The following is a 23,611-nucleotide window of genomic DNA, read 5'->3' on the forward strand; positions in this document are numbered from 1 at the left end:
CCCTGTCAAATATAGTCTTGTGGCTACAGGAGTTGGCATGCATAAGGGTGGAAACTTTCAGAGAATCATACCATGAGAACAGTCGAGTCTTGTAGTCTCTCAAAATGAATGTAATGGAAATAACAGATTTGATCAAACAAAAATGGGAATCTAATCTTAGATGGTCAAAGGATGAGGAGAAGTGGGGATTATTGGAGATTGCAGCTCCCTCAGTTGCCACCCATAACATTATTAAACAAAGATTTATTCAAATCATTCTACACTGCATTAAGTACAGCAGTTTAATGCCTCCATCTACAAGGTGGAAGGAATGTGGAGAGACAGGAACACCATTACATATCATCTGGCAGTGGCCCAGAATTGAAACTTTCTGGAATATTGTTTTGACTGAGCAGGGTGACCAGATAAACACTACCATTGTCGCAGACTAAGCCAGATGCATCCCAGGCCTCACTTCTGGAATGTTGCTTAGCTGCTCTTGGAGGAAGCTGATAAATTTATGTGTGAAGTCTGACACTGTATTCTCTTTCCTTGACGCCAGATGTTTTTGGTAGGAATTGGGGCATGCCTCCAAAGTGTGGGAGACAGTTACATCAGAAGAGAGTCTGAGCATTGTGTGGTTGACAGGTGCTAAGCCCTTGACAACTTGGGACTCATTTTCTTGAACAATACTGAACCTGAGGACACTCTGGCGCATTTTCGTCATCAGTCAGTGCTTGCTTCCTTGAATAGTTTCCTTAAACATTTGTCTGTGATAGCAATTACCAGCATTGAAACCCTCTGCTGTAAACTGTCTACTGCATGCTTTGGCGGGTGAATTCTTTCATTAGCAGCTAGATGCTACTGATAGCAATATACAATCATTTAAATGGCTGTGCTGAGTTTTGGGAATTAAAATATTTATTAAACAGTGGTTCAGGAAGTTACGTTGTTACAAGAACAACGGCGGGGAGGGGATGGCGGAGAGGGCGTAATTTGTGAGCTAGTACCAGAAAATGGCCATGAATGCTGCCAGATTGTCATAAAATCCCAACTGTATCCTTCAGGGAAAGGAACCTCGCACCCCTACCTGGTCTGACTCTGGTCCCATAATATGCAGTTGACTCTTAAAAATGCCCTCTGAAGTAGCCCCACTACCTTCTTGGGGACACAAGGGATGTCCAATAAATGCAGCCTTGCCAACATCGCCCGCATTGTCAGAACAAATAAATAAAAATGGGTCTGCAAAGCATTGCAGTTCTTCATGAACCAGTGAGACGAGACAAAGTCATACTAGTTGTACAAAGTATTTATTGCTAGCACATTAGAGGTAAATTTAACTTTTCAATATGCTTTTGCAACCAGATATGCTGACAAGTAAAACAACGTTACACTACTTAAATGTTTCAGACAATAAAACATCTGAGGACATTGGAATTTAAACCATATGTGATATTCATCAAGCCACCATCGATCGAACGCCTCAGAGAAACCAGGAAGAATGCGAAAATCATTTCAAGCAAAGATGACAAAGGCTCTGCCAAACCATTTACGGTATGTTTTGCAGTTTATGTAGACATTGAAACCTTTTATAACCAAAGCTGTTTCAGATGAGTAAAGTTTTCATTTATTTATATTTGTGTTTGTTTAGGTAAATGTGGGTTACTGGAACATTTTCCCACGTTTGCATCCAGTGATCCTGCTGTTCATTCTTGGGTGACCCAGAATAGATGTGTAGATCACCAATTAAACTATCCTTACAATATATCTATACTCTCAATGTCAAGAGCCTCTTGTGCTACATCAATGAAAGATTTTAAGTGTTTATGATGTGTGTAGTTGGATTAGTAGCAAACCTACAGCCAGTTTCATGTCTATAGAGGGATGGTTCCCATTAGACTCTTTAACAGCCATCCTGCGATGAGACGTCTGCCTCAGTTGTATTAGGACATAATTTCCAGAAGTAAAAGTGTACCTTCTAGCCACTTGCGTATCAATTTTCTAATGCTTCAGGGTTTCTTGGACAATGGAAGAATGTAAAATTCTCACTGGTGGAACATAAAACTGCTTGAAACAAACGCAGAGTAGCATTCTGACTTATTTTAGATTAACAAAGGCAATAGAAATATGGCCAAATCTTCCTGGAAAAATAACAGCGCCTTCACAATGCACGCCATTATTGATGCACAAATCAGCCAGCAAGTTCAGGGGAAGAAGAGATACGCCATGAGTTGCAAATCTCCAGAACTTGCTGGTCGATTTACGCCACTCCACCATTTGCCTCACATCACAGCAGCTCGCCCTCAATCTCCCCATTATTTTTAAGAACTTGCTGGATTTGCACATTAATTTCCCATTAAACTCGCCGCAGAAGGTTAGGGATGTAATAGCATAAGTACCCTTTTAACTATGTAATAATTAATACAATGCCAATCAACCTGTCTGGATCAGAAAGGGAACCATTTAAACTGTTGAGTCTCATTCCTGCATGTAGTAAATTCTTCTTAGAGATTTTTGAAATTTACATTTTTTTCCTAACTTTTCCTTTCTGTCTTTTTTTTCTTTCTCAATCCAATCATTCTTTCCCCCTCTTTCTTTCTGTTCTTGATTTGACTCTAATTCACCTGATTTCCTTCTCCACCATTCCTCTGCTTCTTTCTCAATCCTTAAATCTCACTGGTTAAGGAGATAAACTGTTGATTCTGTCGTTCACTAAGGTCCCAGATGCTCCATTGCCTTCGCCGTTATCAGCTCACACTTCCAGCAAGTTATGGCACAAATTATATTCGAGCTGAAAGGTGCAGGAAAAAGTCTAACTAACAGCACATGCAGCTGCTCCAGCAAGATTTGGCGCATCGTTCGGTTGTTCTGATTACCAGAAAGTGGATCCCGCTGTTAAACGCCAGACTTGAGGGGCTGAATGGCCTACACCTATGATCCTATGCAGATTGAATTTTGTATTGCAGTAGATAGATAAATGTCCAATAGTGGGATGTTATTTTTCAGACTGTAAATTTACCAAGTGGTGTAACAAAACTTTTCCAAAACGTTGGAAGGGATTGAATCATAGAAATTTATGGCACAAAAGGAGGCCATCGTGTCTGTGCCGGCCGAAAAAGAGCTATCCAGCCTAATCCCACTTTCCAGCCTTTGGTCCGTAGGTTACAGCACTTTAATTGCAGATCCAAGTACTTTTTAAATGTGATGAGGGTTTCTGCTATGAGTTCCAGACCCCAAACGCCCTCTGGGTGAAAAAAGTTCTCCACTCCCCTCTAATCCTTCTACCAATTACTTTAAATCTATGCCCCCTGGTTACAGTAATGATTTAATGTGTTACATCACCTCTGGGACGCAGATTCAAACTCAACCTAGATTAATGGGATGAAAGTCTCCTCTCGTAGGTGGAGATCCACTGTGTAAAAGATGCAATAGTTTGGCACTCACTGGCACTAAATTGACAGTCTCCATCAGAAAGGTCTCAAAGATGGCCGGTGTGTGAAATGAATGCACTGTAACGGGTACATTAAAAGGTGTTCTTCTGAGCAAGAAATTAAATTGGCTGAAACAGCCAGTTACAGATTTCTTTATTTCTTCATATTAAATGATAGGTACTCCAGGAGCAGTTTCATTTTTTAAAAGTGAATCTGGCGTAGCAGTATTCATGCAACCTTTCATTGTAAAATCTACGTTTTCACTTGCATGTGATATGAATTACTGTTTAAAGTTTTCTAATAGCTGTTTTTATTATCCTCACCTGTACTGCTATTTTTCACTTGATGTCTAGAGTGCTGTGGATCTCTAGCGATCAAATATTATGATAAATTCAATATATAGATGCTATGTCCCTACCCCTTCAACGCTGTTTGGTGATCTTGCGTGGTCTGTGTTGCAAACTTTCTAGTGCACTGACAGTACCAGTTTCTTTTTTTTCAAACTAGCAGATCTTGTGTGACTTTCTCATGGTGAGCCAGAGTGTTTACTGTTTTATAATAATAGGGGTCGTTGTACCATGTAGGGGATAATATCAAGGCCAGTGATTTACAGCAACTGAATAAATCCAATTGCAGTGGTATCCTAGAATTTTTGCAAGTGCTTTGGGGATTGAACACAGTCTGTTCATTATTCAGAGAAAACTGTAAATTAGTCATCTACTTCCCAACCAGTTTTGTCTCCATGCTACAGGGCTATCTCCAATTCTGTGCACTTCCTGTTCTTATACAGTACTCCTTGCTGAAAATTGCACATCCGTGGGCATCGGATGCTGACCGGAATGTGTTTAGCAGTGATGACTGACTTAATTTACCCCCCTCATTTAAATAGTTGTCTGACACTATTAGACTTGTGTGAAAAATGGCCTCTCAGCCGCTGGTGCCCACAGAACTGCAGCCCAGCATTAGGGCATAGGCATAAGAAAGTTGGAAGCGGGGTGAAGAATTGATTATTTGCTTTAAGACTGCAGCACCAGTTGCACCATACAATAGCTGAACACCACTGTGGGAGAAGGGGCTTGTGATTTATTGGATGCATAGATCATTCGCATTACTTACAGATATAATGAAGTGCATTTAAGATAAAGCCTGTTAAATCCATTTTTTATGTACCGTAGTCTAGTATTTCATCCATGATTTGATGGCTCGCTTTGGCAAAATCGAGATCTTGTGTGATTAGAATTAATAAGATGCTGCTATACTGTTATGAAAATGGATCCTGTGATTTCCAATTGTACACGGCTTTTATCAGCAGTAACAGCTCCAGAATACCATTCCATGGTATCTCCTTGCATATGTGTTGCTCTGTTAATTTGCTCTTTTATTGAAAAAACATTACTGACTGCTTAAAAAAATAAATGATCAGCAACCAATGTTTAAAATACATGTACAAAACCCACACAGGCAAGGTTTATAGCAACAGTTTTCTAGAGACACAGGAAATCAGCAGAAGTAATCTTTCTAGAATTTTTGGATATTGTCCATTTTTTATGAACCTTTCAGTGTTGTAACACATTTCTGGCTACCAATAGGCTTGACCAGTTATGCAAGCAGAGGGAAAAAATGTGAAAATACACTCTTAATGTTAACACCTGGAGTTGTGGGGAATGATGTAAATCTGTCCACAGGGATTTGGGAACCCAAGATAGTAAGTAGAAGATTTTATTGCCTTTGTGAAAACAAGAAATTGAATTGTTGCCATGGTCCTTACTTTGAATGCAGGTTTGCAGCATGCAAACTATACAATATATTCTTCATTTAGTAGCATGTTTGTGTTGTGTCACTGTGGAGAAGAGAGGGCTAGTACTGAGACAGTTCCAACATAATTTTATGTATGTTGAGGCGACCACCTCCCTTCCCTATTCTATCCACCACTAGGCAGCAGTGTAACATTGATAGTGTCATGAATTCCTGATGTAGTTGGTGTATTTTTGTCACTGCTTTGCACATGGGGAGTCGAGATTAAGCGTAGTCTTCAGATGAAGCAAGGTTAGAGCGCAAGGGTTAATTGAATCAGCTCATGCAAAAGGGCCTTTTTTAACTTTTCTATTATAGTTGAACAGCAAAAGTTATGGCATTTTGGGAAGAGAGAGAGTTGCTGGGAGCATAGGAATTTCTCTGCAGTACAAGCTGAGAAGTTAGGAGATATAAAATGAAGATAGTTTTCAGGTGAAGCATGGTTAGATGGTGGAATAATTGGACCAGGGTAATTCAGTCCACATTTTGAAGCCATTTGTTCCATACTATTTAATACTTTGATTTTATATTAATAATTAAAGATCAAAGAACTTGGACAACTTGAGAAGCAAAGTGGTAGAGTTAGTAGGAACAGATCTCTACAGTAGAGGCTAAGGAGCTGGGGCAAACAAAACTGAGCTGCTGCAGCACTACCACCAGCAAGAGTGTGCAATTACAACGTGAAGTGTTTACATAGGCAGTTTCCATTATCTGTGGACACAGAAATTTATATAGGGAAGACGTTTTATGGACAAGAAGTATGCAAACATAAAGGGCCCTGAATTTGTGGTTGGAGGTGTACTAGAAGAATACGTCTCCGGCCCGAAAAAAATCCAAAAATACCTGGTGGCTTCGGAGTCCTCGGGTCCTGGGCCTCCAGGAATACGCCTGCGTAAAGGCCCACGGATCCCAGGGATGCAGGATAAAGCATCCCTGGGATCACCTGAGCCAGGCCAACCAATTAGAAAGGGGCATTCCTCATACGGAATCCCCATAAGCTTATAAGAAATCCCCAAATAAAACACAATTCTAATTTAAAAAAATATTCCCATGTTCAAAATTAAGTCCCTTTGATTAAGCATTTAAAATAAAAATTTAATTTGTAGCAAAATAATAAAAACATTTTATTCTGGCCCAATATTTATATGAACGAATTTTAATTTATTTTGTATGTTTTAACCATTTTCAAAATTTTAATTTAACATTTATTTTAACCCTTACACTGGTAAAAGCAGGCCTTACGCCTGCTTTTACCAGGTGTAAGGGTTTGATGGGCAGTCGGTGGAAGCCCAACCCTGCGCCAGCGATTGGGGCGCATGCAGACGATCTGTCAAGGAGAAACTTACATCGCAAGTTCCGGGTTTTCGCGCATGCACAGCACATGCGTAAACCCGGAACTTGTGGGGCCCCTCTGAGGACTTATGATGTACGCTGTCATTGACCCCGTAAAATCTGAGCCAAGATTTTTAATGTATTATAAGAAAGATTTTCTTTTTCACTTTTTTTTCCTCCTTTTCCCCCCCCCCCCCACAAAATGGGGAAATAAAAGGCACCACTTTCTCCTCATATATAGACATGATTCTAGCACATTCAACCAAAATGATCCTGACGAAACACTTAAAATTGGTATATTCTTTTAATGTGTCAAATGATTACATTTTTCACCTTACTGCTAATACACCTGCCAAAGTTTTCCTGAAGGTGTGTTCTTTGATTTTTTTTTGAATTCTAATCTACTAATATGGATTTGGACCTTCACCCATCCCAAGTAGTTTTACATTTTGCATTTCTTAGAAAAGGTCAAAACAAGAAGTTTGATGCATGACTTTGCTACATATCTTCCAGCAAACAATTACTGAGCTGTGCTGCCAGATCCTCGGAGCAGATCATCTGCCTCTTTCAGTCAGAGTATTTTGTATGGAGTACAGGAAACTCTCTTTTTACCGGCACCTAAATAACCGGAAATCTCTCTTAACCGGCAAAATTCAGGAAATCTCTCTTAACTGGCAAAATTCAGGAAATCTCTCTTAACCGGCAAAATTCAGGAAATCTCTCTTAACCGGCAAAGTTCAGGAGTAGGTTCAGGTAAGTTTTACTTCATAATAGTGGCCATGTAACCGGGGTTCCTGGATCTGTGGCCATGTAACCGGGGTTCCTGCACCTGTTGCCATGCAACAGGGACGCCTGGATCTGTGGCCGTGTACGGGGCCCTCATACCTTAGTAAGTATACCTCTCTAATCCAGACTTTTTGATCAACCGGCACCATGCCGGTCCCGTCAGTGCTGGATAAAAAAGAGTTTCCTGTATCTTAAAAAGGCGGAAGAGAAGAACTTGCAAAATGGGAGAAAGTTTAAATAGGAATATTACTCTGTGACGGAGAAGGGTGGTGATAATTTCCATGATGGAGAATATATGCATTGAGTGAGTTAATGCATTTGTTGTATCAAATAAAGCAAAATAAATGCTTCACATAAACCAGAAACTGAGGGGGAAATTTTAACCTTAAAAAAAAAAGGGTGGATTGGGGGCGTGGGTGTAGTTAGTGTTAAAAATTAGAATCCTGAGCTGAACCTGCCTCCAACCCGCCCATTTCTGGTTTTAACAGAGGCGGGACTGGGGCGGACAGCCAACCCGCTGCCAGGAGGCAGGCCGTCTATTTAAATATTATAATGAGGCTGGAAGCCTCTGCTTTAACTTCCATTTTGTCTTTAACTGTAGCTGGTCGGGTCTTGCACACCTCGTAAAACCCACCAGCTACAGCAAGGCAAGGACTGCTGAATCCAGGAGGTACACCTACCTCTTGGGTCCAGGGTCCCTGCCGAAGCCACCTCCTCACGAGGCCTCTAATCACCACCCAAGGCCACCCTCCCCCCCACTGCCCCACCAAAGTCAGTTGGGCCTGCAGGAAACTCGCTCTCCCCAGCTTCTCAACCAGCTAGGAGCCCCCTACCTGCCTTCCCCATTAAAATTCAGCCCCATATATCTATTAAAATAATAGCCGATTCCAAGCTGCAAACTGATCTTGGGGTTCAGGTGAGTTTTATTAACTGCGCAAATCCTGTATTATGATTTATGTTGATCTCTGAACCTACCAATTAGATTATTGTCCTTTAATTAACCTACGTATACATGATTATGTAAATAATTTATTTATATCTGCTATGTATATTCTCAGTGGTTTAATCCCAGCATTTTACATAGCATAACAATATGCAGTTCTCATATCTGTGTTAGTAATAGCTATTTTTAAATGGGAAATCTGGTATTTTGATTTCCTAAGATATTTTCAGCTAGGACAATGGTAGTACTTAAAATAAGTTTACTTCCTTATGAAGGAATAACTCCATTAGTTTTCTGTTGTCATATGTCAGGACTTGAGATTACTCTTGCTCCCATTGGCCTTATGTAATACTAGAGCCATAAAGGTTATGAATTCCCAGATTTGAGTCCTGGTAGCTGAGTCAGCAACAATTGCCCTCAGTGCTTCTGGGCTAGAGAGGGAACAACCTGCTCGGGTTAAACTTGTCACTCCTGTGGAAAGTGCAAGCGTGTGGATGTCAAGTCGGGGCAGGATCGCGCTCTGCAGTGATGCCCTATGGATGATGCCCACAGATAAAGAGTGACACAGTATTGAGATGCTGGTACCTGTAGATCTGTATTCCAGTAAGAATTAGCACATTCAGAAAAGAGGAGTGGAGAGAGGGGAGAAGTTTGTTTTTCATACAAGTTCAGAAAACTACCAGTTTTGATGGACCTTGTTATAATAGCAAATACCTTTAGTAAAGCATTCAATTTCTGCCATTTCTTTGCAGGAAGAAGACCTTCAAGAAATGATCAAATCTGCAGAGCTGATTGAAGCCCAGTGCTCACATCTCTTTGACAAAACTCTGGTGAATGATGACCTTTCAATTGCCTACAAAGAGCTGAAAACTACTTTAGATCACCTGGAGATAAATCCTTTCTGGATTCCAGTCAACTGGCTACATTCATAAAGCCACAAAAGTGAATAATAATATAACTGGACATTGTTTGGAAGCCTGGTAATATTGACGGTCATTCCCAGAGCAGTGGATGGTGCTTTGAAGTAAAACATTGCCACTTTTTTTTTGCACTTTTAATGTCCAATAGCAAACTATGTTACTTTTGCTAATCGCAAGCTTTCATCTACCTGAAATGAGCAGTGCTAAAATATTTTCACTACTTGGGGAAAAAATGTAGACACTTTCTGGTTTTACTACTGATGTAGATTGTGACCTTTTGAGGTGACAGGGATTTTATTTTTTGAAACACTGAAATATAAGTGTATTTTAGTAGATTATGGGTGATATATTTGTTTTAAGTTGAAAGAACATATGGTTTAGGTTGCTGATGAAGAAAATGTAATGCATCCAAGCAGGAAGCATTGGTGGTTCTGTCTTAGCATGTCATCAGAACCAGAGGAATTCATGTATGTCTTGTATAATAAAAGGAAATCTAGTGAAATACTATATAAGAAGAGAATTATTTGGAAAATTTGGTGTTTTACCATGTTGGCGATGTGGTTCTTCAACGTATTTTAAAAGGTGTTGGTTATTGATGTGTACACAAAACCTGGTATTAAATCATGCTCGACATTCCATGTAAATTTACCTCACTAACTTGTGCTGATAATGCCACCGGCAGTGCACTGTAATTGTATTTTGCTAGGTGAGATGCATATGGTTTGTAAATTAGAGTTTTATTATATCTCGAGAATCTCAGATAAAATAGATATACTTCCTTGCATCTTTTAATTTTTTAAGAAACTTTTTCCTAGGTATCCCAGATTAATAAATTACCAAACTTCATTTCTGTGTGCTGTTTTAAGTGAGGTGAATGGTTATCTTTCTGATATGCCAAGCAGCTCTATGAAAATGTTACTCCATTGTAATGTGCAATTTTAAGTGAATTTGATGTACTGCAATATCTACAAATATTAAAATCTTGACTTGTATTATCTTTATCAGAAGATTTACGTCTCACTGTCTTTTGTGCCTTCAGTTTTTTCTGCGCACGCATCCAATTAAAAAAAAATCTTACATTTATCTAGTGCCCTCAGGATGTCCCAAAGCACTTCACGACCAATTAATTACTTTGGAGTGCAATTACAGTTGCTACGCAAACAAATATGGGAGCCAGTTTATGCACAGCATGATCCAACAAACAGCTATGAGGTAAATCACTAGTTAATCTGTTGGTTGAGAGATGAATTTTGGCCAGGATACCTGGAGAATTCCCTGCTCTTTGAATTTTACCATGGGATCTTTTATGTGTGCTTGAATAGGTAGACAAGGTCTCTGTTTAATATCCCTGAAAGTTGGGATCTCCGATAAGCCAGCACTGCCTCAGTTTATACTGAAGTGTCAGCCTAAAGTCTGTGCTCAAGTACTGGAGTGCGGCTTGAATCCACAATCTCCTGAATCAAAAGTGCTACAAAAAGCCTTGGTTCACCTTTTTCCATTTCCTTGAATAAGAGAGGATTAGATTGTAGGTGGAAAATTTCATATTTTAACATCCTGCTTTGCATCCCTTTCAACTGTATTTTTTCTTACTTGGGAAGAAAATATTACTGGTTGAAACTCTGACATTGGATTGGAGAAGTTTAGCCCCAATTTTAACTTTGGGAAGGGGTAGGACGGGCAGCAAACCTGTCCCAGCCTCAGCAGTGTGTGGCCCGGGAAATTTTAACTTCCTGTCCCAGTCAGTCACCTGCTCAAAACTAGTGGGAAGCGGAAGTTGGCCGGCGGGCAGATGGCAGCGGAATGTCGGGTGGCAGGAGGCCATCGCTAGGGACCGAAGGAATGGTTCCTGGCATTCGCGTAAGTTGCAGGAAGGGGGCCCATGAGAGCCTCATGATTGGGGAAGAGGGGGAGCCTCGGGCATGGCATGCCTAACCTTTACTCCTGGTCCCACAGGAAATGTAAAACAGTAAAACTAAAACAGTTTAACCGCTTGGGCCTCTTCTGGCTCCATCTCCTCTTCCCACTAGGTTGGCCTGGCAAGAAGGCCACAGCAGCTTCCCTGGACAGGCCTCTGGTTAAAATAGCAGTCGGGCCCTGATAATGTTTCAGGTCTGTGATCTTTAGTCAGAGCTGGAAAAACTTAGAGATGTAACAGATTTTAAGCAGGTGCAGGGGAAGGGGGGAGGGGAGGAAAGAACAAAAGGGACGGTCTGTGATGGGGCGGAAGGCAGGAGGGGTTAAAAGCTACAAATGGGAATGGCAGAATCAGCAACAGTTGCCATCTGGGGGAAAAAATAGGGGCAGAGGTTATGGTCTGAAAATGTTGAACTTGATGTTGAGTCCAGAAGGCTGTAAAGTGCCTAATCGAAAGATGAGGTGCTGTTTCTAGAGCTTATGTTGAGCTTTGTTGGAACAGTGTAAGAGGCCGAGGTCAGAATGGAGCAGAGAATTAAAGTGACAGGCGACCGGAAGCTCGGGGTCACCCTTACGGACTGGACGGAGGTGTTCCGCAAAGCGGTCACCCAATCTGCATTTGGTCTCCCCAATGTAGAGGAGACCGCATCGTGAGCAGCGAATACAGTATATTAAATTGCAAGAAGTACAAGTAAATCACTCTTTCACCTGGAAGGAGTGTTTGTGGCCCTGGACAGTGGGAAGGGAGGTGGTAAAAGGGCACGTGTTGCATCTCCTGCGCTTGCACTTGAAGGTGGGAAGGGGAGGGGGTGATTGAGGAGTGGACCAGGGTGTCACGGAAGGAGCGGTCCCTTCGGAATGCTGAAAGGGGAGGGGAAGATGTGTTTAGTGGTGGGATCACGCTGGAGATGGCGGAGGATGATCCGTTGAGTGTGGAGGCTGGTGGGGGTGAAAGGTGAGGACAAGGGGAACCCTATCGTGGTTCCGGGAGGGAGGGGAAAGGGTGAGAGAGGAAGTGCGGGAATTAGAACGGAAACGGTCAAGGGCCGTGTCAACCACGGTAGAGGGAAATCCTTGGTTGAGGAAAAAGGAAGACATACCAGAAGCACTAGTATAGAAGGTGGCGTCCTCAGAACAGATGCAGCAGAGACGGAGAAACTGGGAGAATGGATTAGAGTCCTTGCAGGAAGCGAGGCGGGAGGAAGTTTAGTCCTGGTAGCTGTGGGAGTCTACAGTTCTGATTGGCTGGTTCCTCTAGTGAATATACCACAGGTGTGTAACAACCAGAAGAAGACTGCAAGAGAGACATTTAGCAGCTCTGTGTGACTTTTTTAGAAACAGTTTCTTTAAGTTTTCAGTACAAAATATATTTCTCTATATAACTCATGCACAAACTTCGGTGAAGGACCAAGTCCCATTGTCCAGTGCTTCGCCACGCACAGGAGAGAAGAAAAGTAGTGATTTAGCAACACTAAACTTGCATTTTAAAACAAAGGCAGGAGTTCCACAACCGAGGTTCTGAGGAAGGATGGCTTGGACTAGGCAACAGCACGAAAATGTTATTTAAGGAAAAGAAAGAATCCTGATGAGAGCTGTGAAATAATTTACAATATTGAGAGAACTGAAGTCATTTGTAGTTTGAGAGCTTTATAAGATTGTAATACTTGTGTTTGCTTGAATTTAAGTTACTTCATGTTCCAGCATATTCTAAAGTTTAAATTTCATTCAAAATATCTTTATGGATATGGATCTTAGCCAGCTGAAAGAAAGAAGGTTAATGGAAAACTTTCACATGGCATTAATTCCTCTGATCTGAAGTAGCAAATGCTTATCCCAAGATCCAATTTTTGCAGGATATTGAAATTGAAGGCAAAAGGATTAATTCCAAAATATTTCAACATGAAAGCTTAAGAAAATAAGTGCTCAGCAGTTGTTATTGTTCCAAATGTGCAAAGCTGAGAGAGCATTTTTTGTGTTTGTTTTCTAGATTGGTTGGATGCTGTTTTTAAACTGGAAAAGTTTTGCCTTAAGGAGGATCTTGAAAGCAGAGACTGGTCGTAAGGCAAGAGTGGTTTTTGGAAGTGAATTCTAGAGAACAAAGCTGTCGTGGCTGCAAGATTGGCCTCCAGCTGTGGAGTGAAGGGAAGTGGGTTAGAAGTAGTAATTTGGAGTCAGAGAGGGTATGTGCTTGGATGTATGGCTGGAAAAGATTGAGATTTGAGTGGACTGAGGCCATGAAGAAAGAAGGATCTGAAAACAATTCAATCCTGCACAGGCCGGCAGTGCAGCTTGAGAACCGGGATAATGGGTGGGTGGCAGAGGACTCTGACTAATTGAGGTTTGTGAAGGATGGCAAACAGCATTTGAGAAATCAATCATCAAGATGAAGGAGGTCTGGATAATGGCTTAAGCAGTGGCAGGTGCGAGAAAGCTGAGGAAGTGGGCCGTGTAGCAGACATGAAAGACAGTGTACTGGAGCATCATTTGTGGTATTGAGAAGAGGGTGGAATACAGAATTGACCCCAGTCCCCTGCCAGCCTTTCTGATGGTTGCTGACTATGGGTGATGTGCTATAGGGAGCTATTAAGTGAAGGTTACGTAATTTTTCCACCACAAGGAAAGACAAATTAGAAGGATATTGATTACCAGGCCACATTTCTATACCTTCATAATGGCTCCATTTCTCTTCCACTAATCAGGCTGGTGTGAAGGCTGAGTTTTCTGCTGTCTGAATGACCTCCAACAACCTAAACGTCAACCTACCTGTATCCATAATCATTTTGATGATAACAGCTCAGCTCGTAGACTGTACGGTTGTAGAGTTTCTGTCTATTGACTATGAATGAGCATAAAATGTAGTCCCAACATCTGTTTGCTCGCTGTTGAGGTCTTCTGACCACTCATCTGCCTCTGCAGAATATTCTGCAAAAAGTCACACCCTGCACACCAAACCAGGTCTTGTTTGGCACTATAAATCAGTGAGCTACAATGGCCTTTGAGAATTCTTTGCGGATTAGGCTTGGTCCAACTGCAGCTTTTACTCTCTTGATCTTTCTATCTGTGCCAGCGATATTCCAACTCAATGGAAGGTTTTACGTCTCGAGCTTCTTTCAAATTTAATATTTTGTTCAGTCATGCATATCATCCTTTTTTCTGCTAAAACTTCTACCACCTACCTGGTACTTCAATCAATATTCCAAGACAACAGTATTCCTGCTTGTAACTTTTCAAAATCTACAATTTGAGCTATTAAATACAGATTTATTGGGGAGTATCAACTGCTGTCTTCTCCCTCTTCTGTTCCCTTGCAAAACCTTGCTCTCCAAACATATTTTGGTCTTCACTTGCACCCTCTGTGTCAGTGTGGTTCAGTGGGTAGCACTCTCACTTCTGAGTTCAGACAGTTGTGGCTTCAAGTCACACTCTAGGGACTTGAGCAAAAAGTCCAGGCTGACACTTCAGTGCAGTACTGAGGGAGTGTTGCGCTGCCGGAGGTGCCGCCTTTCAAATGAGATTTTAAACCGAAGCCTCGTCTGCCCTCTCAGGTGGACATAAAGGATCCCATTTTGAAGAAGAGCAGGGGAGTTCTCCCCAATGTCCGGGACAATACTTGTCCCTCAACCAACATCACTAAAAGATTATCTGGTGTAAGATTTTGCAATAATTTACAGCTCCGAAGATTAATTTTTTTTTTGAGTAAAGAATCCCTGGGTGATACACCTTTAAAATTTCAGGGATCAAAAATGGCTGTCAGACCGCATGGCCGAAGACAAAGGACTTGGAAAACAGCTTTCTGTGCCTGTGAAGAAAGGTTCAATGGCAGTCAAATCTGTCAATCAAAGGGCAGTTTCCCCCACCCTGCAGCAGGACAATCGATGCCTGTTTACAGAACGTTCTACAATGTTGACTCTAAGATCAAGTGCTTGAAACTGCCAGCATGAACAAAGAAACTTTGTTTGCTAAGCACTCAAGACTGTCAATCAATTGCGGTTCCAGATGACCACAGGACAATGCTTTGTTTACAAAGAAATTGAATGCTATTAGCATTTGTTTGTGTATCCAAGTGGACACATCCAAACTGAGGAGAAACCATTTAAATGAATGGGAGAACACATTCAAACCCATTACTGGACAATGGGGCAGTTGGATCCCTTTTGTTTTAGCCCAGAAACATCCGGATTTGGGCGGGCCCCAAAAGGGGGTATAAAAGATAGCTTCCCAGAAGCTCGCTCGCTCTCTCTCTGGCCTCGCTTTCGTGTCCCTCTCCAGCGTGGGAGTCTGCCTGTAGAAGCGAAACACCAGCAGTTTACTTTTAAAACACTGGGGTGTTTTTCACTTCGGGGCAGTGAAGATCTAAGTTCACAGGACATGGAGCAGGCATTTGCAGTGGTGAGCATTGTGGTGTATGTGCCTTTAAGAGCCCCTGTCTACTGTAATGCTGGTAGTGGCCACTCGGGCTATATAAGCCTGCATAGTGTCTTGTATCTGTTAGTTCACCTCCAGACTTTGTTCAGTAAACACCTGTAAACCAACTCCTACATTCCGTGTCTCCATTAACACACGGATACAACAGTGGCGACGAATTGGAAACGGACTTACCTGCAATTCGGCAGCACCTCAAGGAGATCGATTCCTCAGACGAAGGTCGAAGAAAAAACTGTGGTTTCACCAGCTAGCCGAGCTGGTGGCAGGTACTGCAGTAATCCTTCCTGGGCGGCGGGCTGGGGCTCGATCGGCTGGCTCTGCAGCGGGGCCGAGCAGCGAAGGCGGAGGCAAACAGAGACGGAGGGTGGAGCACTCGGGAGACGGCCAGCGCTGCAAAGCAGGTCAGCATTCGGACCAAGCAGAGGGAGGGAAAAGTCCCAGAGAGTCCGGCAGGAACGAGTCTCCAACTATTAAAAAAAATATCTGTATAGATAAAAACTGCGGAGAACAGCGTTGTCAGCAGCGGCAGCGGCAGGAAAGCGCGGGAGGCGCCATTTTTTTTTTCAGGATGCCTAAGACTGGCAATATTATTGCTTTTGATAGTGATGTAGAGGATTGGACCACATGTGGAAAGAGTGGAGGTATATTGCACAGCGAATGAAATAGAGGATGATAAAAAGGCATCGGTACTTCTAAATCTAATGGGCGCAAGGACATACGGCCTGTTACGAAACTTAATCACTCCAGCCAAACCGATGGACAAGAATTTTAAGGAGATTGTTGATACCCTACAGGAGCACTTAAACCCAACACCGCTGCTGATAGCGGAACGATTCAAATTCTTCAGGAGGAATCAGCACAAGAATGAAAGTAACGCTGATTACCTCACCGAATTAAGGAAGCTGTCAAAGCACTGCCAATTTGGGGCAGGACTGGCAGATTCTCTTCGAGACAAATTCGTCTGCGGTCTCCTAAGTGAAGGAACACAGAAAAGGCTACTTTCTGAGAAAGATTTAACACTGGACAAGGCTTTCAGTGTGGCTGTATCATATGAAGCAGCAGCAAGAGGAGCTGCAGAGATACAGCAAAAGCCACAGGACTTCGGCACCCATGAAATGACACAGGGTTTCGAGAGATGTTATCGCTGCGGCAGATCCACCCATGACCAGAGGGACTGCTGGTTCAAGGACAAAGCATGCAGGCAATGTAGAAAGATGGGACACATTGCACGTGTATGCCGATCTGGAAACAAAAAATCCACTGACAGAAAAAAAATTAATAAGGAAAAATACAGAAAGGTACAAATGATGACGGACAGTAGCCCCGAAGACCAGAAGAGCGATAGCGACTCCGGAAACAAGAGACTAAGCTGTCTCAAATTACATAATGTAATTGCCAAAGAAGATTACCAGACCATTTGGGTTACCCTCACGATAGCGGGGTCCCCAGTTAAAATGGAGCTAGATACAGGATCAGCTCTGACCGTCATAAGTCGACGGGATTACGAGCGGCTATTTCCACATATACCTTTGAAAGACACATCCATTATCTTGAAAACATGTACGGAGCAGAAAGTATACCCCAGAGGGAAAATAAGGGTGCCTGTTGTATACAACGGCAAGGAAATACAGAAGTTGTATTTATACATTCTGCAAGATGGTGGTCCACCGCTGTTGGGACGTGAATGGATCAGGAAGATACGTTTAGACTGGCACTCCATTCAGGCACTGACGGTGACCAGTAAGAAAAAAAATGATGATGACGTCATACCTGAACGATTAAAACACATCTTGGCCAACGCCAAAGAAATGTTTCAACAGGAACTAGGAACCTTGAAAGGCATCACCGCCTCGATAAAAGTGGAAGATGCGGCAATTCCCAAGTTTTTTAAGGCAAGGCCGGTGCCATACGCAATTCGACCAGCAGTCGAGGCAGAGCTGGAGAATTTGGAAAAGGCAGGCGTGTTATCCAAGATAGATTGGAGCGAATGGGCAACACCCCTCGTCCCGGTCATGAAGAAAACATTGAATAATGATAAATCTGAAGAACAGAGAAAAATTCGCATCTGTGGGGACTTCAAGGTGACTGTAAACCCGGTCCTTCATATGGTACAGTATCCTCTTCCGAGGATAGAAGATATTTTCGCCTCACTATCCGGAGGGAAACGTTTCACCAACATTGACTTGGCACAAACATATCTACAGATGGAGGTTGAGGAGGCCTCTAAAAAGTATCTCACAATAAACACACACAAAGGCCTGTACCAGTACAATCGACTGGTTTTCGGAGTAGCATCAGCTCCAGCTATCTGGCAAAGAGCTATGGAGCAAGTCCTGCAAGGGATTCCGGGGACTCAATGCTACCTAGACGACATCCTTGTAACAGGAGAAAACGACAACGAGCACCTTGCCAATTTGGAGCAGGTGCTCACTAGGCTGAGAGAACGGGGCCTACGAGCAAATCGCCCCAAGTGCGAATTTTTCCAGAAACAAATATCATATTGTGGCCACATAATTAACAAAGAAGGGTTGCATAAGTCACCTGAAAAAATTGAAGCGGTCATAAAAGCCCCAGCACCTGAAAATGTCTCACAATTAAGGTCGTTCCTGGGATTGATAAATTACTATCATAAATTTTTACCGAACTTGTCAACTGTTCTGCACCCTCTTAACGAACTGCTACAAACGGGAGTAATTTGGAAATGGAGCGAAGACTGTAAACATGCCTTCCATAAATGCAAAGGCTTGATCACGTCCAAGGAAGTTTTGGCTCATTACAACCCATCACTGCCAATCAGACTGGCGTGCGATGCATCCCCTTACGGCGTAGGAGCGGTATTATCGCATAGATTCCCTGATGGCTCGGAGCGGCCGATAGCTTTTGCGTCACGCTCATTGAACTCAGCTGAGCGTAACTATGCCCAGATCGACAGGGAAGCACTCAGCCTGGTATGGGGAGTGAAGAAATTCAACCATTACCTACACGGACAAAAATTTACCTTGTTGACTGACCATCAACCCCTCGTCTCCATATTCAACCCTAAAAAGGGCGTTCCCATTATGGCAGCGCAAAGGCTACAGAGGTGGTCCCTTTTCCTAGGGGCACACCAATATGACATAGAATACAAAGGATCAAAACAGCATGGAAATGCTGACGGTTTATCGCGTCTACCGTTGCCAACGGTAGAAAAGGCACCTACAGTGGACCCAGTGGAGATGTTCCACTCAACCATAGTGGAATGTCTACCAGTAACAAATTCTACCATTGAAAAGGAAACGAGAAATGACCCGACTCTCTCACGAGTCTACGATTTAACGGTGAAGGGATGGCCAGCACATGGCGAACCACTGTTGCCAGCATTCTCGCAAAGAAGAGAACAGCTGTCAGTGTGCCGAGGAACCTTGATGTGTGGATCCAGAGTGGTGATTCCACCCAAACTCCAGGATAAAGTGCTAAAGGAGCTTCACAAGGGGCATCTGGGTGGAGTGAAAATGAAGAACCTAGCCAGAGCGTTTGTGTGGTGGCCAGGTATCGATGGAGACACCGAGGAAATGACCAAGGGCTGTCTAGGGTGCCAGAAGGTCCAAAACGCCCCATCACAAGCCCCTCTACATCCATGGGAGTGGCCCTCATCTCCATGGCAAAGGGTACACATCGAGTTTGCTGGTCCATTTATGGACTCAATGTTCTTAATCGCGGTTGATACACACTCCAAATGGCCGGAGGTAATAAAGATGTCCTCCACCACCACGGAAAAAACCATCACAGTATTAAGGACCATATTTGCCAGGAATGGGCTGCCTGAACAGATCTGTCCTGATAATGGACCGCAATTTGTGTCCGAAGAATTCAGGAAGTTCTTAAAAACAATGGGGTTAAGCACTACACGTCCGCCCCATACCATCCCGCCACCAATGGATTGGCTGAAAGGTTTGTCCAGACCTTCAAGAAGGCCATAAAGGCCATGGGTAATAAAGACATAAATCTACAGCATAAGGTAGATAACTTCTTGTTTGCATACAGGAATGCAACACATGTGGTTACAAACCAAACTCCCGCCATGATGTTTTTCAATAGAAGACTAAGATGCCGGCTGGATTTGATCAATCCAAACATCACAAGGGACGTAGAGAACCGGCAATTTCAAGGCATGAATGAAAGGCCAACTAGAACCTTCCAGATAGGTCAACAGGTTTTGGCCCGGGACTACCGTACCGAGAAATGGCAGCCTGGAACTATTTGCACACGACGAGGACCGCTGATGTATACCGTGGACATTGGAGAAAGCATAATAAGGCGCCATGCTGACCAGATCATAGAGTCATCCGAAAAGGGACAACCTACACCACAACTCTATACGCCTAATGATGAAGCAGAGATACCCATAGTATCTACCTCCGATCCGGTGATACTGGAACCAGATGAACCCGACACTGGCATTCAAGCCGAATTGACCTTGCCAAAAGAACCTACTACACCACCGAAAACTACTACACCACCGAGGCGTTATCCGGACCGAGTCAGGAAGCCTCCAGAGAGACTGACTTATAATTGATTAACTGCAGCAAATGTGTAGATTATTGTTCTTGTAAGCATGTTAATTAATGATTACTTAAAATGTTATGTACTGGTTGTCTAAAAGGGGAGGAATTGTGGTGTATGTGCCTTTAAGAGCCCCTGTGTACTGTAATGCCGATATTGGCCACTCGGGCTATATAAGCCTGCATAGTGTCTTGTATCTGTTAGTTCACCTCCAGACTTTGTTCAGTAAACACCTGTAAACCAACTCCTGCATTCCGTGTCTCCATTAACACACGGATACAAGTATATATTTTTCTGGCCTTCCACAAGGCAAATTAGGACAGGTATAGGGGTGGGAGTAAAGTGGGAATTTCGTTAGAATTGTGCTTTTAGTCGATTTCCTTCGTTGTGTCCGTTTCTCCTCCCCTATTTAAGCAAGACAGTGTTGCACCTAGCAGAGAAGTGCTATAGTGAACATTGAATTCGGCATTTAAAACTGTATTAAAAAGGAGTAGCCGTTTTAAAGTACTGTATGTAAAAACTGTATTAAAAGGGGTGTTGCATCAAGCTGTAGTGCTGTGGTGAACGCTGTGTAGCTATTTTTTTTAAAAGTCTATATTAAAGTACTATATTTAAAATAAGGTAGTGTTGCACTGGGCAGGGAGCCCTCTAGTGGACACTAAGTGTACTGCGTTTAAGCAAAAGTGTTGTACCAGGCATAAGAGCCATTTCGATTTTTCGTTCTTTTTTCAATAAATACTGGTCTGTTTTGCACCCAAAGCACGAGTCACGTTGTTTTCTGTCTACATCGCCACCGAATAAGTCCGGGGTCAGAACTCCGGAATAGGGGAGCGCTTCAAAACTGCAAGGGGGGTCCCTTGAGCAGCTCAGAGGCTTCTGACTGGCCAGAGACAAATAACCCCAGCCCCGCTAGCGTGTGTGTGCTAATTCCTTACACTGGTCATTAATCTCATTAGTGTTTGTGGGACCTTGCTATGCACAAATTGGCTGCCGCGTTTCGTACATAACTGTGACTGCACTTCAAAAGTACTTCACTGGTTCTAAAGCACTTTGGGGTGTCCTGAGGTTGTAAAAGGCATTACATAAATGCACATCTTTCTTTCTTTAGCACTGATGGCATAAATGTTGGCTCACCTAAAAAGAAAGCTGACCTTCTGCTTCACTTTTCTCTACCAATCTTATCTCGGTGATCACGGTAAAGAAACTCCCAATTGCTTCATTCAGTTCTTCCCCCATCCATATGTTTTTAATATTCATTCATGAGACATGGACGTCGCTGGCAAAGCCAGCATTTATTGCCCATCCCTAATTGCCCTTGAGAAGGTGGTGGTGAGCCGCATTCCTGAACTGCTGCAGTCTGTGTGCTGAAGGTACTCCCACAGTGCTGTTAGGTAGGGATTTCCAGGATTTTGACCCAGCGACGATGAAGGATCGGCGATATACTTCCAAGTCAGGATGGTGTGTGACTTGGAGGGGAACTTGGAGGTGGTGGTGTTCCCATGCGCCTGCTGCTCTTGTCCTTCTAGGTGGAAGAGGTCGTGGGTTTGGGAGGTGCTGCTGAAGAAGCCTTGGCGAGTTGCTGCAGTGCACCATGCAGATGGTACACACTGCAGCCACAGTACGCCGGTGGTGGAGGGAGTGAATGTTTAAGGTGGTTGATGGGGTGCCAATCAAGTTCAGATAATCCTTCTCTGGCTGCCAAACCTTTTCTTTGCACCCTTTCTGTGTGTCTCGATTTTGTTGATAATGCTATGGTAAATGCTCCCATCAGCATTCTTTTTAATTATTGGGAGTGGTATATAGACCTCCAAACAGTAAGGCGGAGGTTGGGGATGGCATTAAAAGGGAAATTAAAGAAGCATGCAATAAGGGCACAGCAGTCATCATGGGCGACTAATTTACATATAGATTGGGCTAACCAAATTAGTAACAATACTGTGGAGGAGAAATTCCTGGAGTGTTTACGGGATGGTTTCCTGGACCAATATGTCGAGGAACCAACCAGAGATCAGGCCATTTTAGACTGGGTATTATGTAACGAGAAAGAATTAATTAACAATCTTGTTGTACGAGGCCCCTTGGGTCGGAGTGATCATAATATGATCGAATTCTTCATTAAGATGGGGAATGAAGTAGTTGACTCAGAGACTAGGGACCTAAATTTAAATAAAGGAAACTACGATGGTCTGAGGCACGAGTTGGGTAGGATTGATTGGGGAATGTCACTCAAAGGGTTGACGGTGGATAGGCAATGGCAAACATTCAAAGACCGCATGGATGAACTACAGAATTTGTTCATCCCAGTTTGGCATAAAAATAAAACAAAAAAGGTGGCTCAACCGTGGCTAACAAGGGAAATTAGGGATAGCATAAGATCCAAGCAGAGGACATATAAATTGGCCAGAAAAAACAATAGTCCTGAGGATTGGGAGCAGTTTAGGATTCAACAAAGGAGGACAAAGGGACTAATTAAGAAGGGGAAAATAGAATATGAGAGTAAGCTAGCAGAGAACATCAAAACTGACTGTAAAAGCTTTTATAGATATGTGAAGAGAAAAAGATTGGTGAAGTCAAGCGTAGGTCCCTTGCAGTCAGAATCAGGGGAATTTATAATGGGGAACAAAGAAATGGCAGACCAACTAAATACATATTTTGGTTCTGTCTTCACAAAGGATGACACAAATAACCTCCCAGAGATGCCAGGGAACATAAGGTCTGATGAAAGGGAGGAGTTGAAAGAAATCAGTATTTGTAGGGAAATGGTGTTTGGGAAATTGATGGGATTGAAGGCCGATAAATCCCCAGGGCCTGATAATCTACATCATAGGGTACTTAAGGAAGTGGCCCTAGAAATAGTAGATGCATTGGTGATCATCTTCCAACATTCGATGGAATCTGGAACAGTACCCATGGATTGGAGGGTAGCTAATGTTACCCCACTATTCAAAACAGGTGGTAGAGAGAAAACAGGGAATTACAGCCTGACATCGATAGTGGGAAAAATGCTAGAGTCCATTATAAAAGATGTAATAGCAGAGCACTTGCAAAACAGTGACAGGATCAGACAAAGTCAACATGGATTCACAAAAGGTAAATCGTGCTTGACTAATCCACTGGAATTTTTTGAGGATGTAACTGGTAAAATAGATAAGGGAGAACCAGTGGATGTGATGTATCTGGACTTTCAGAAGGCCTTCGATAAGGTCCCGCATAAGAGATTAGCGTGTAAATTTAAGGCACATGGGATTGGAGGCAAGGTATTGACTTGGATGGAGAACTGGTTGGCAGACAGAAAGCAAAGAGTTGGAATAAACGGGTCTTTTTCCGAGTGGCAGGCTTTTTCCGAGTGGCAGGCAGTGACTAGTAGGGTACCGTAGGGATCGGTCCTTGGACCCCAGCTATTCACAATATATATTAATGATCTAGACAAGGGAACTAGATGTAATATCTCCAAATTTGCAGACGACACAAAGCTGGATGGGCGTGTGTGCTGTGAGGAGGATGTCGAGAAACTCCAGCATGATTTGGACATGTTGGGTGATTGG

The 23,611-nt window shown here is 42.9% G+C and overlaps 1 protein-coding gene across 6 annotated transcripts in view; it reads left to right on the top strand.

Annotated features, from left to right (window-relative positions):
- The window catches only part of mpp7a (MAGUK p55 scaffold protein 7a), a 550,968-nt gene extending 540,782 nt beyond the window's left edge, over window positions 1-10,186 (top strand). For all 6 annotated transcript variants that reach the window (XM_085987688.1, XM_085987686.1, XM_085987689.1 and 3 more), the window contains 2 exons: window positions 1,390-1,533; window positions 9,018-10,186. In XM_085987688.1, coding sequence (XP_085843814.1) covers window positions 1,390-1,533; window positions 9,018-9,197 — 324 coding nt within the window. In that variant the 3' untranslated portion in view covers window positions 9,198-10,186. The remainder of the gene's footprint in view (window positions 1-1,389; window positions 1,534-9,017) is intronic.
- Window positions 10,187-23,611: the final 13,425 nt, after the last annotated feature.

The sequence above is a fragment of the Somniosus microcephalus genome, chromosome 5 (assembly GCF_052327205.1).
Source record: "Somniosus microcephalus isolate GS21.2 chromosome 5, FLI_Smic_1.0, whole genome shotgun sequence".
NCBI classification, from domain to species: domain Eukaryota; kingdom Metazoa; phylum Chordata; class Chondrichthyes; order Squaliformes; family Somniosidae; genus Somniosus; species Somniosus microcephalus.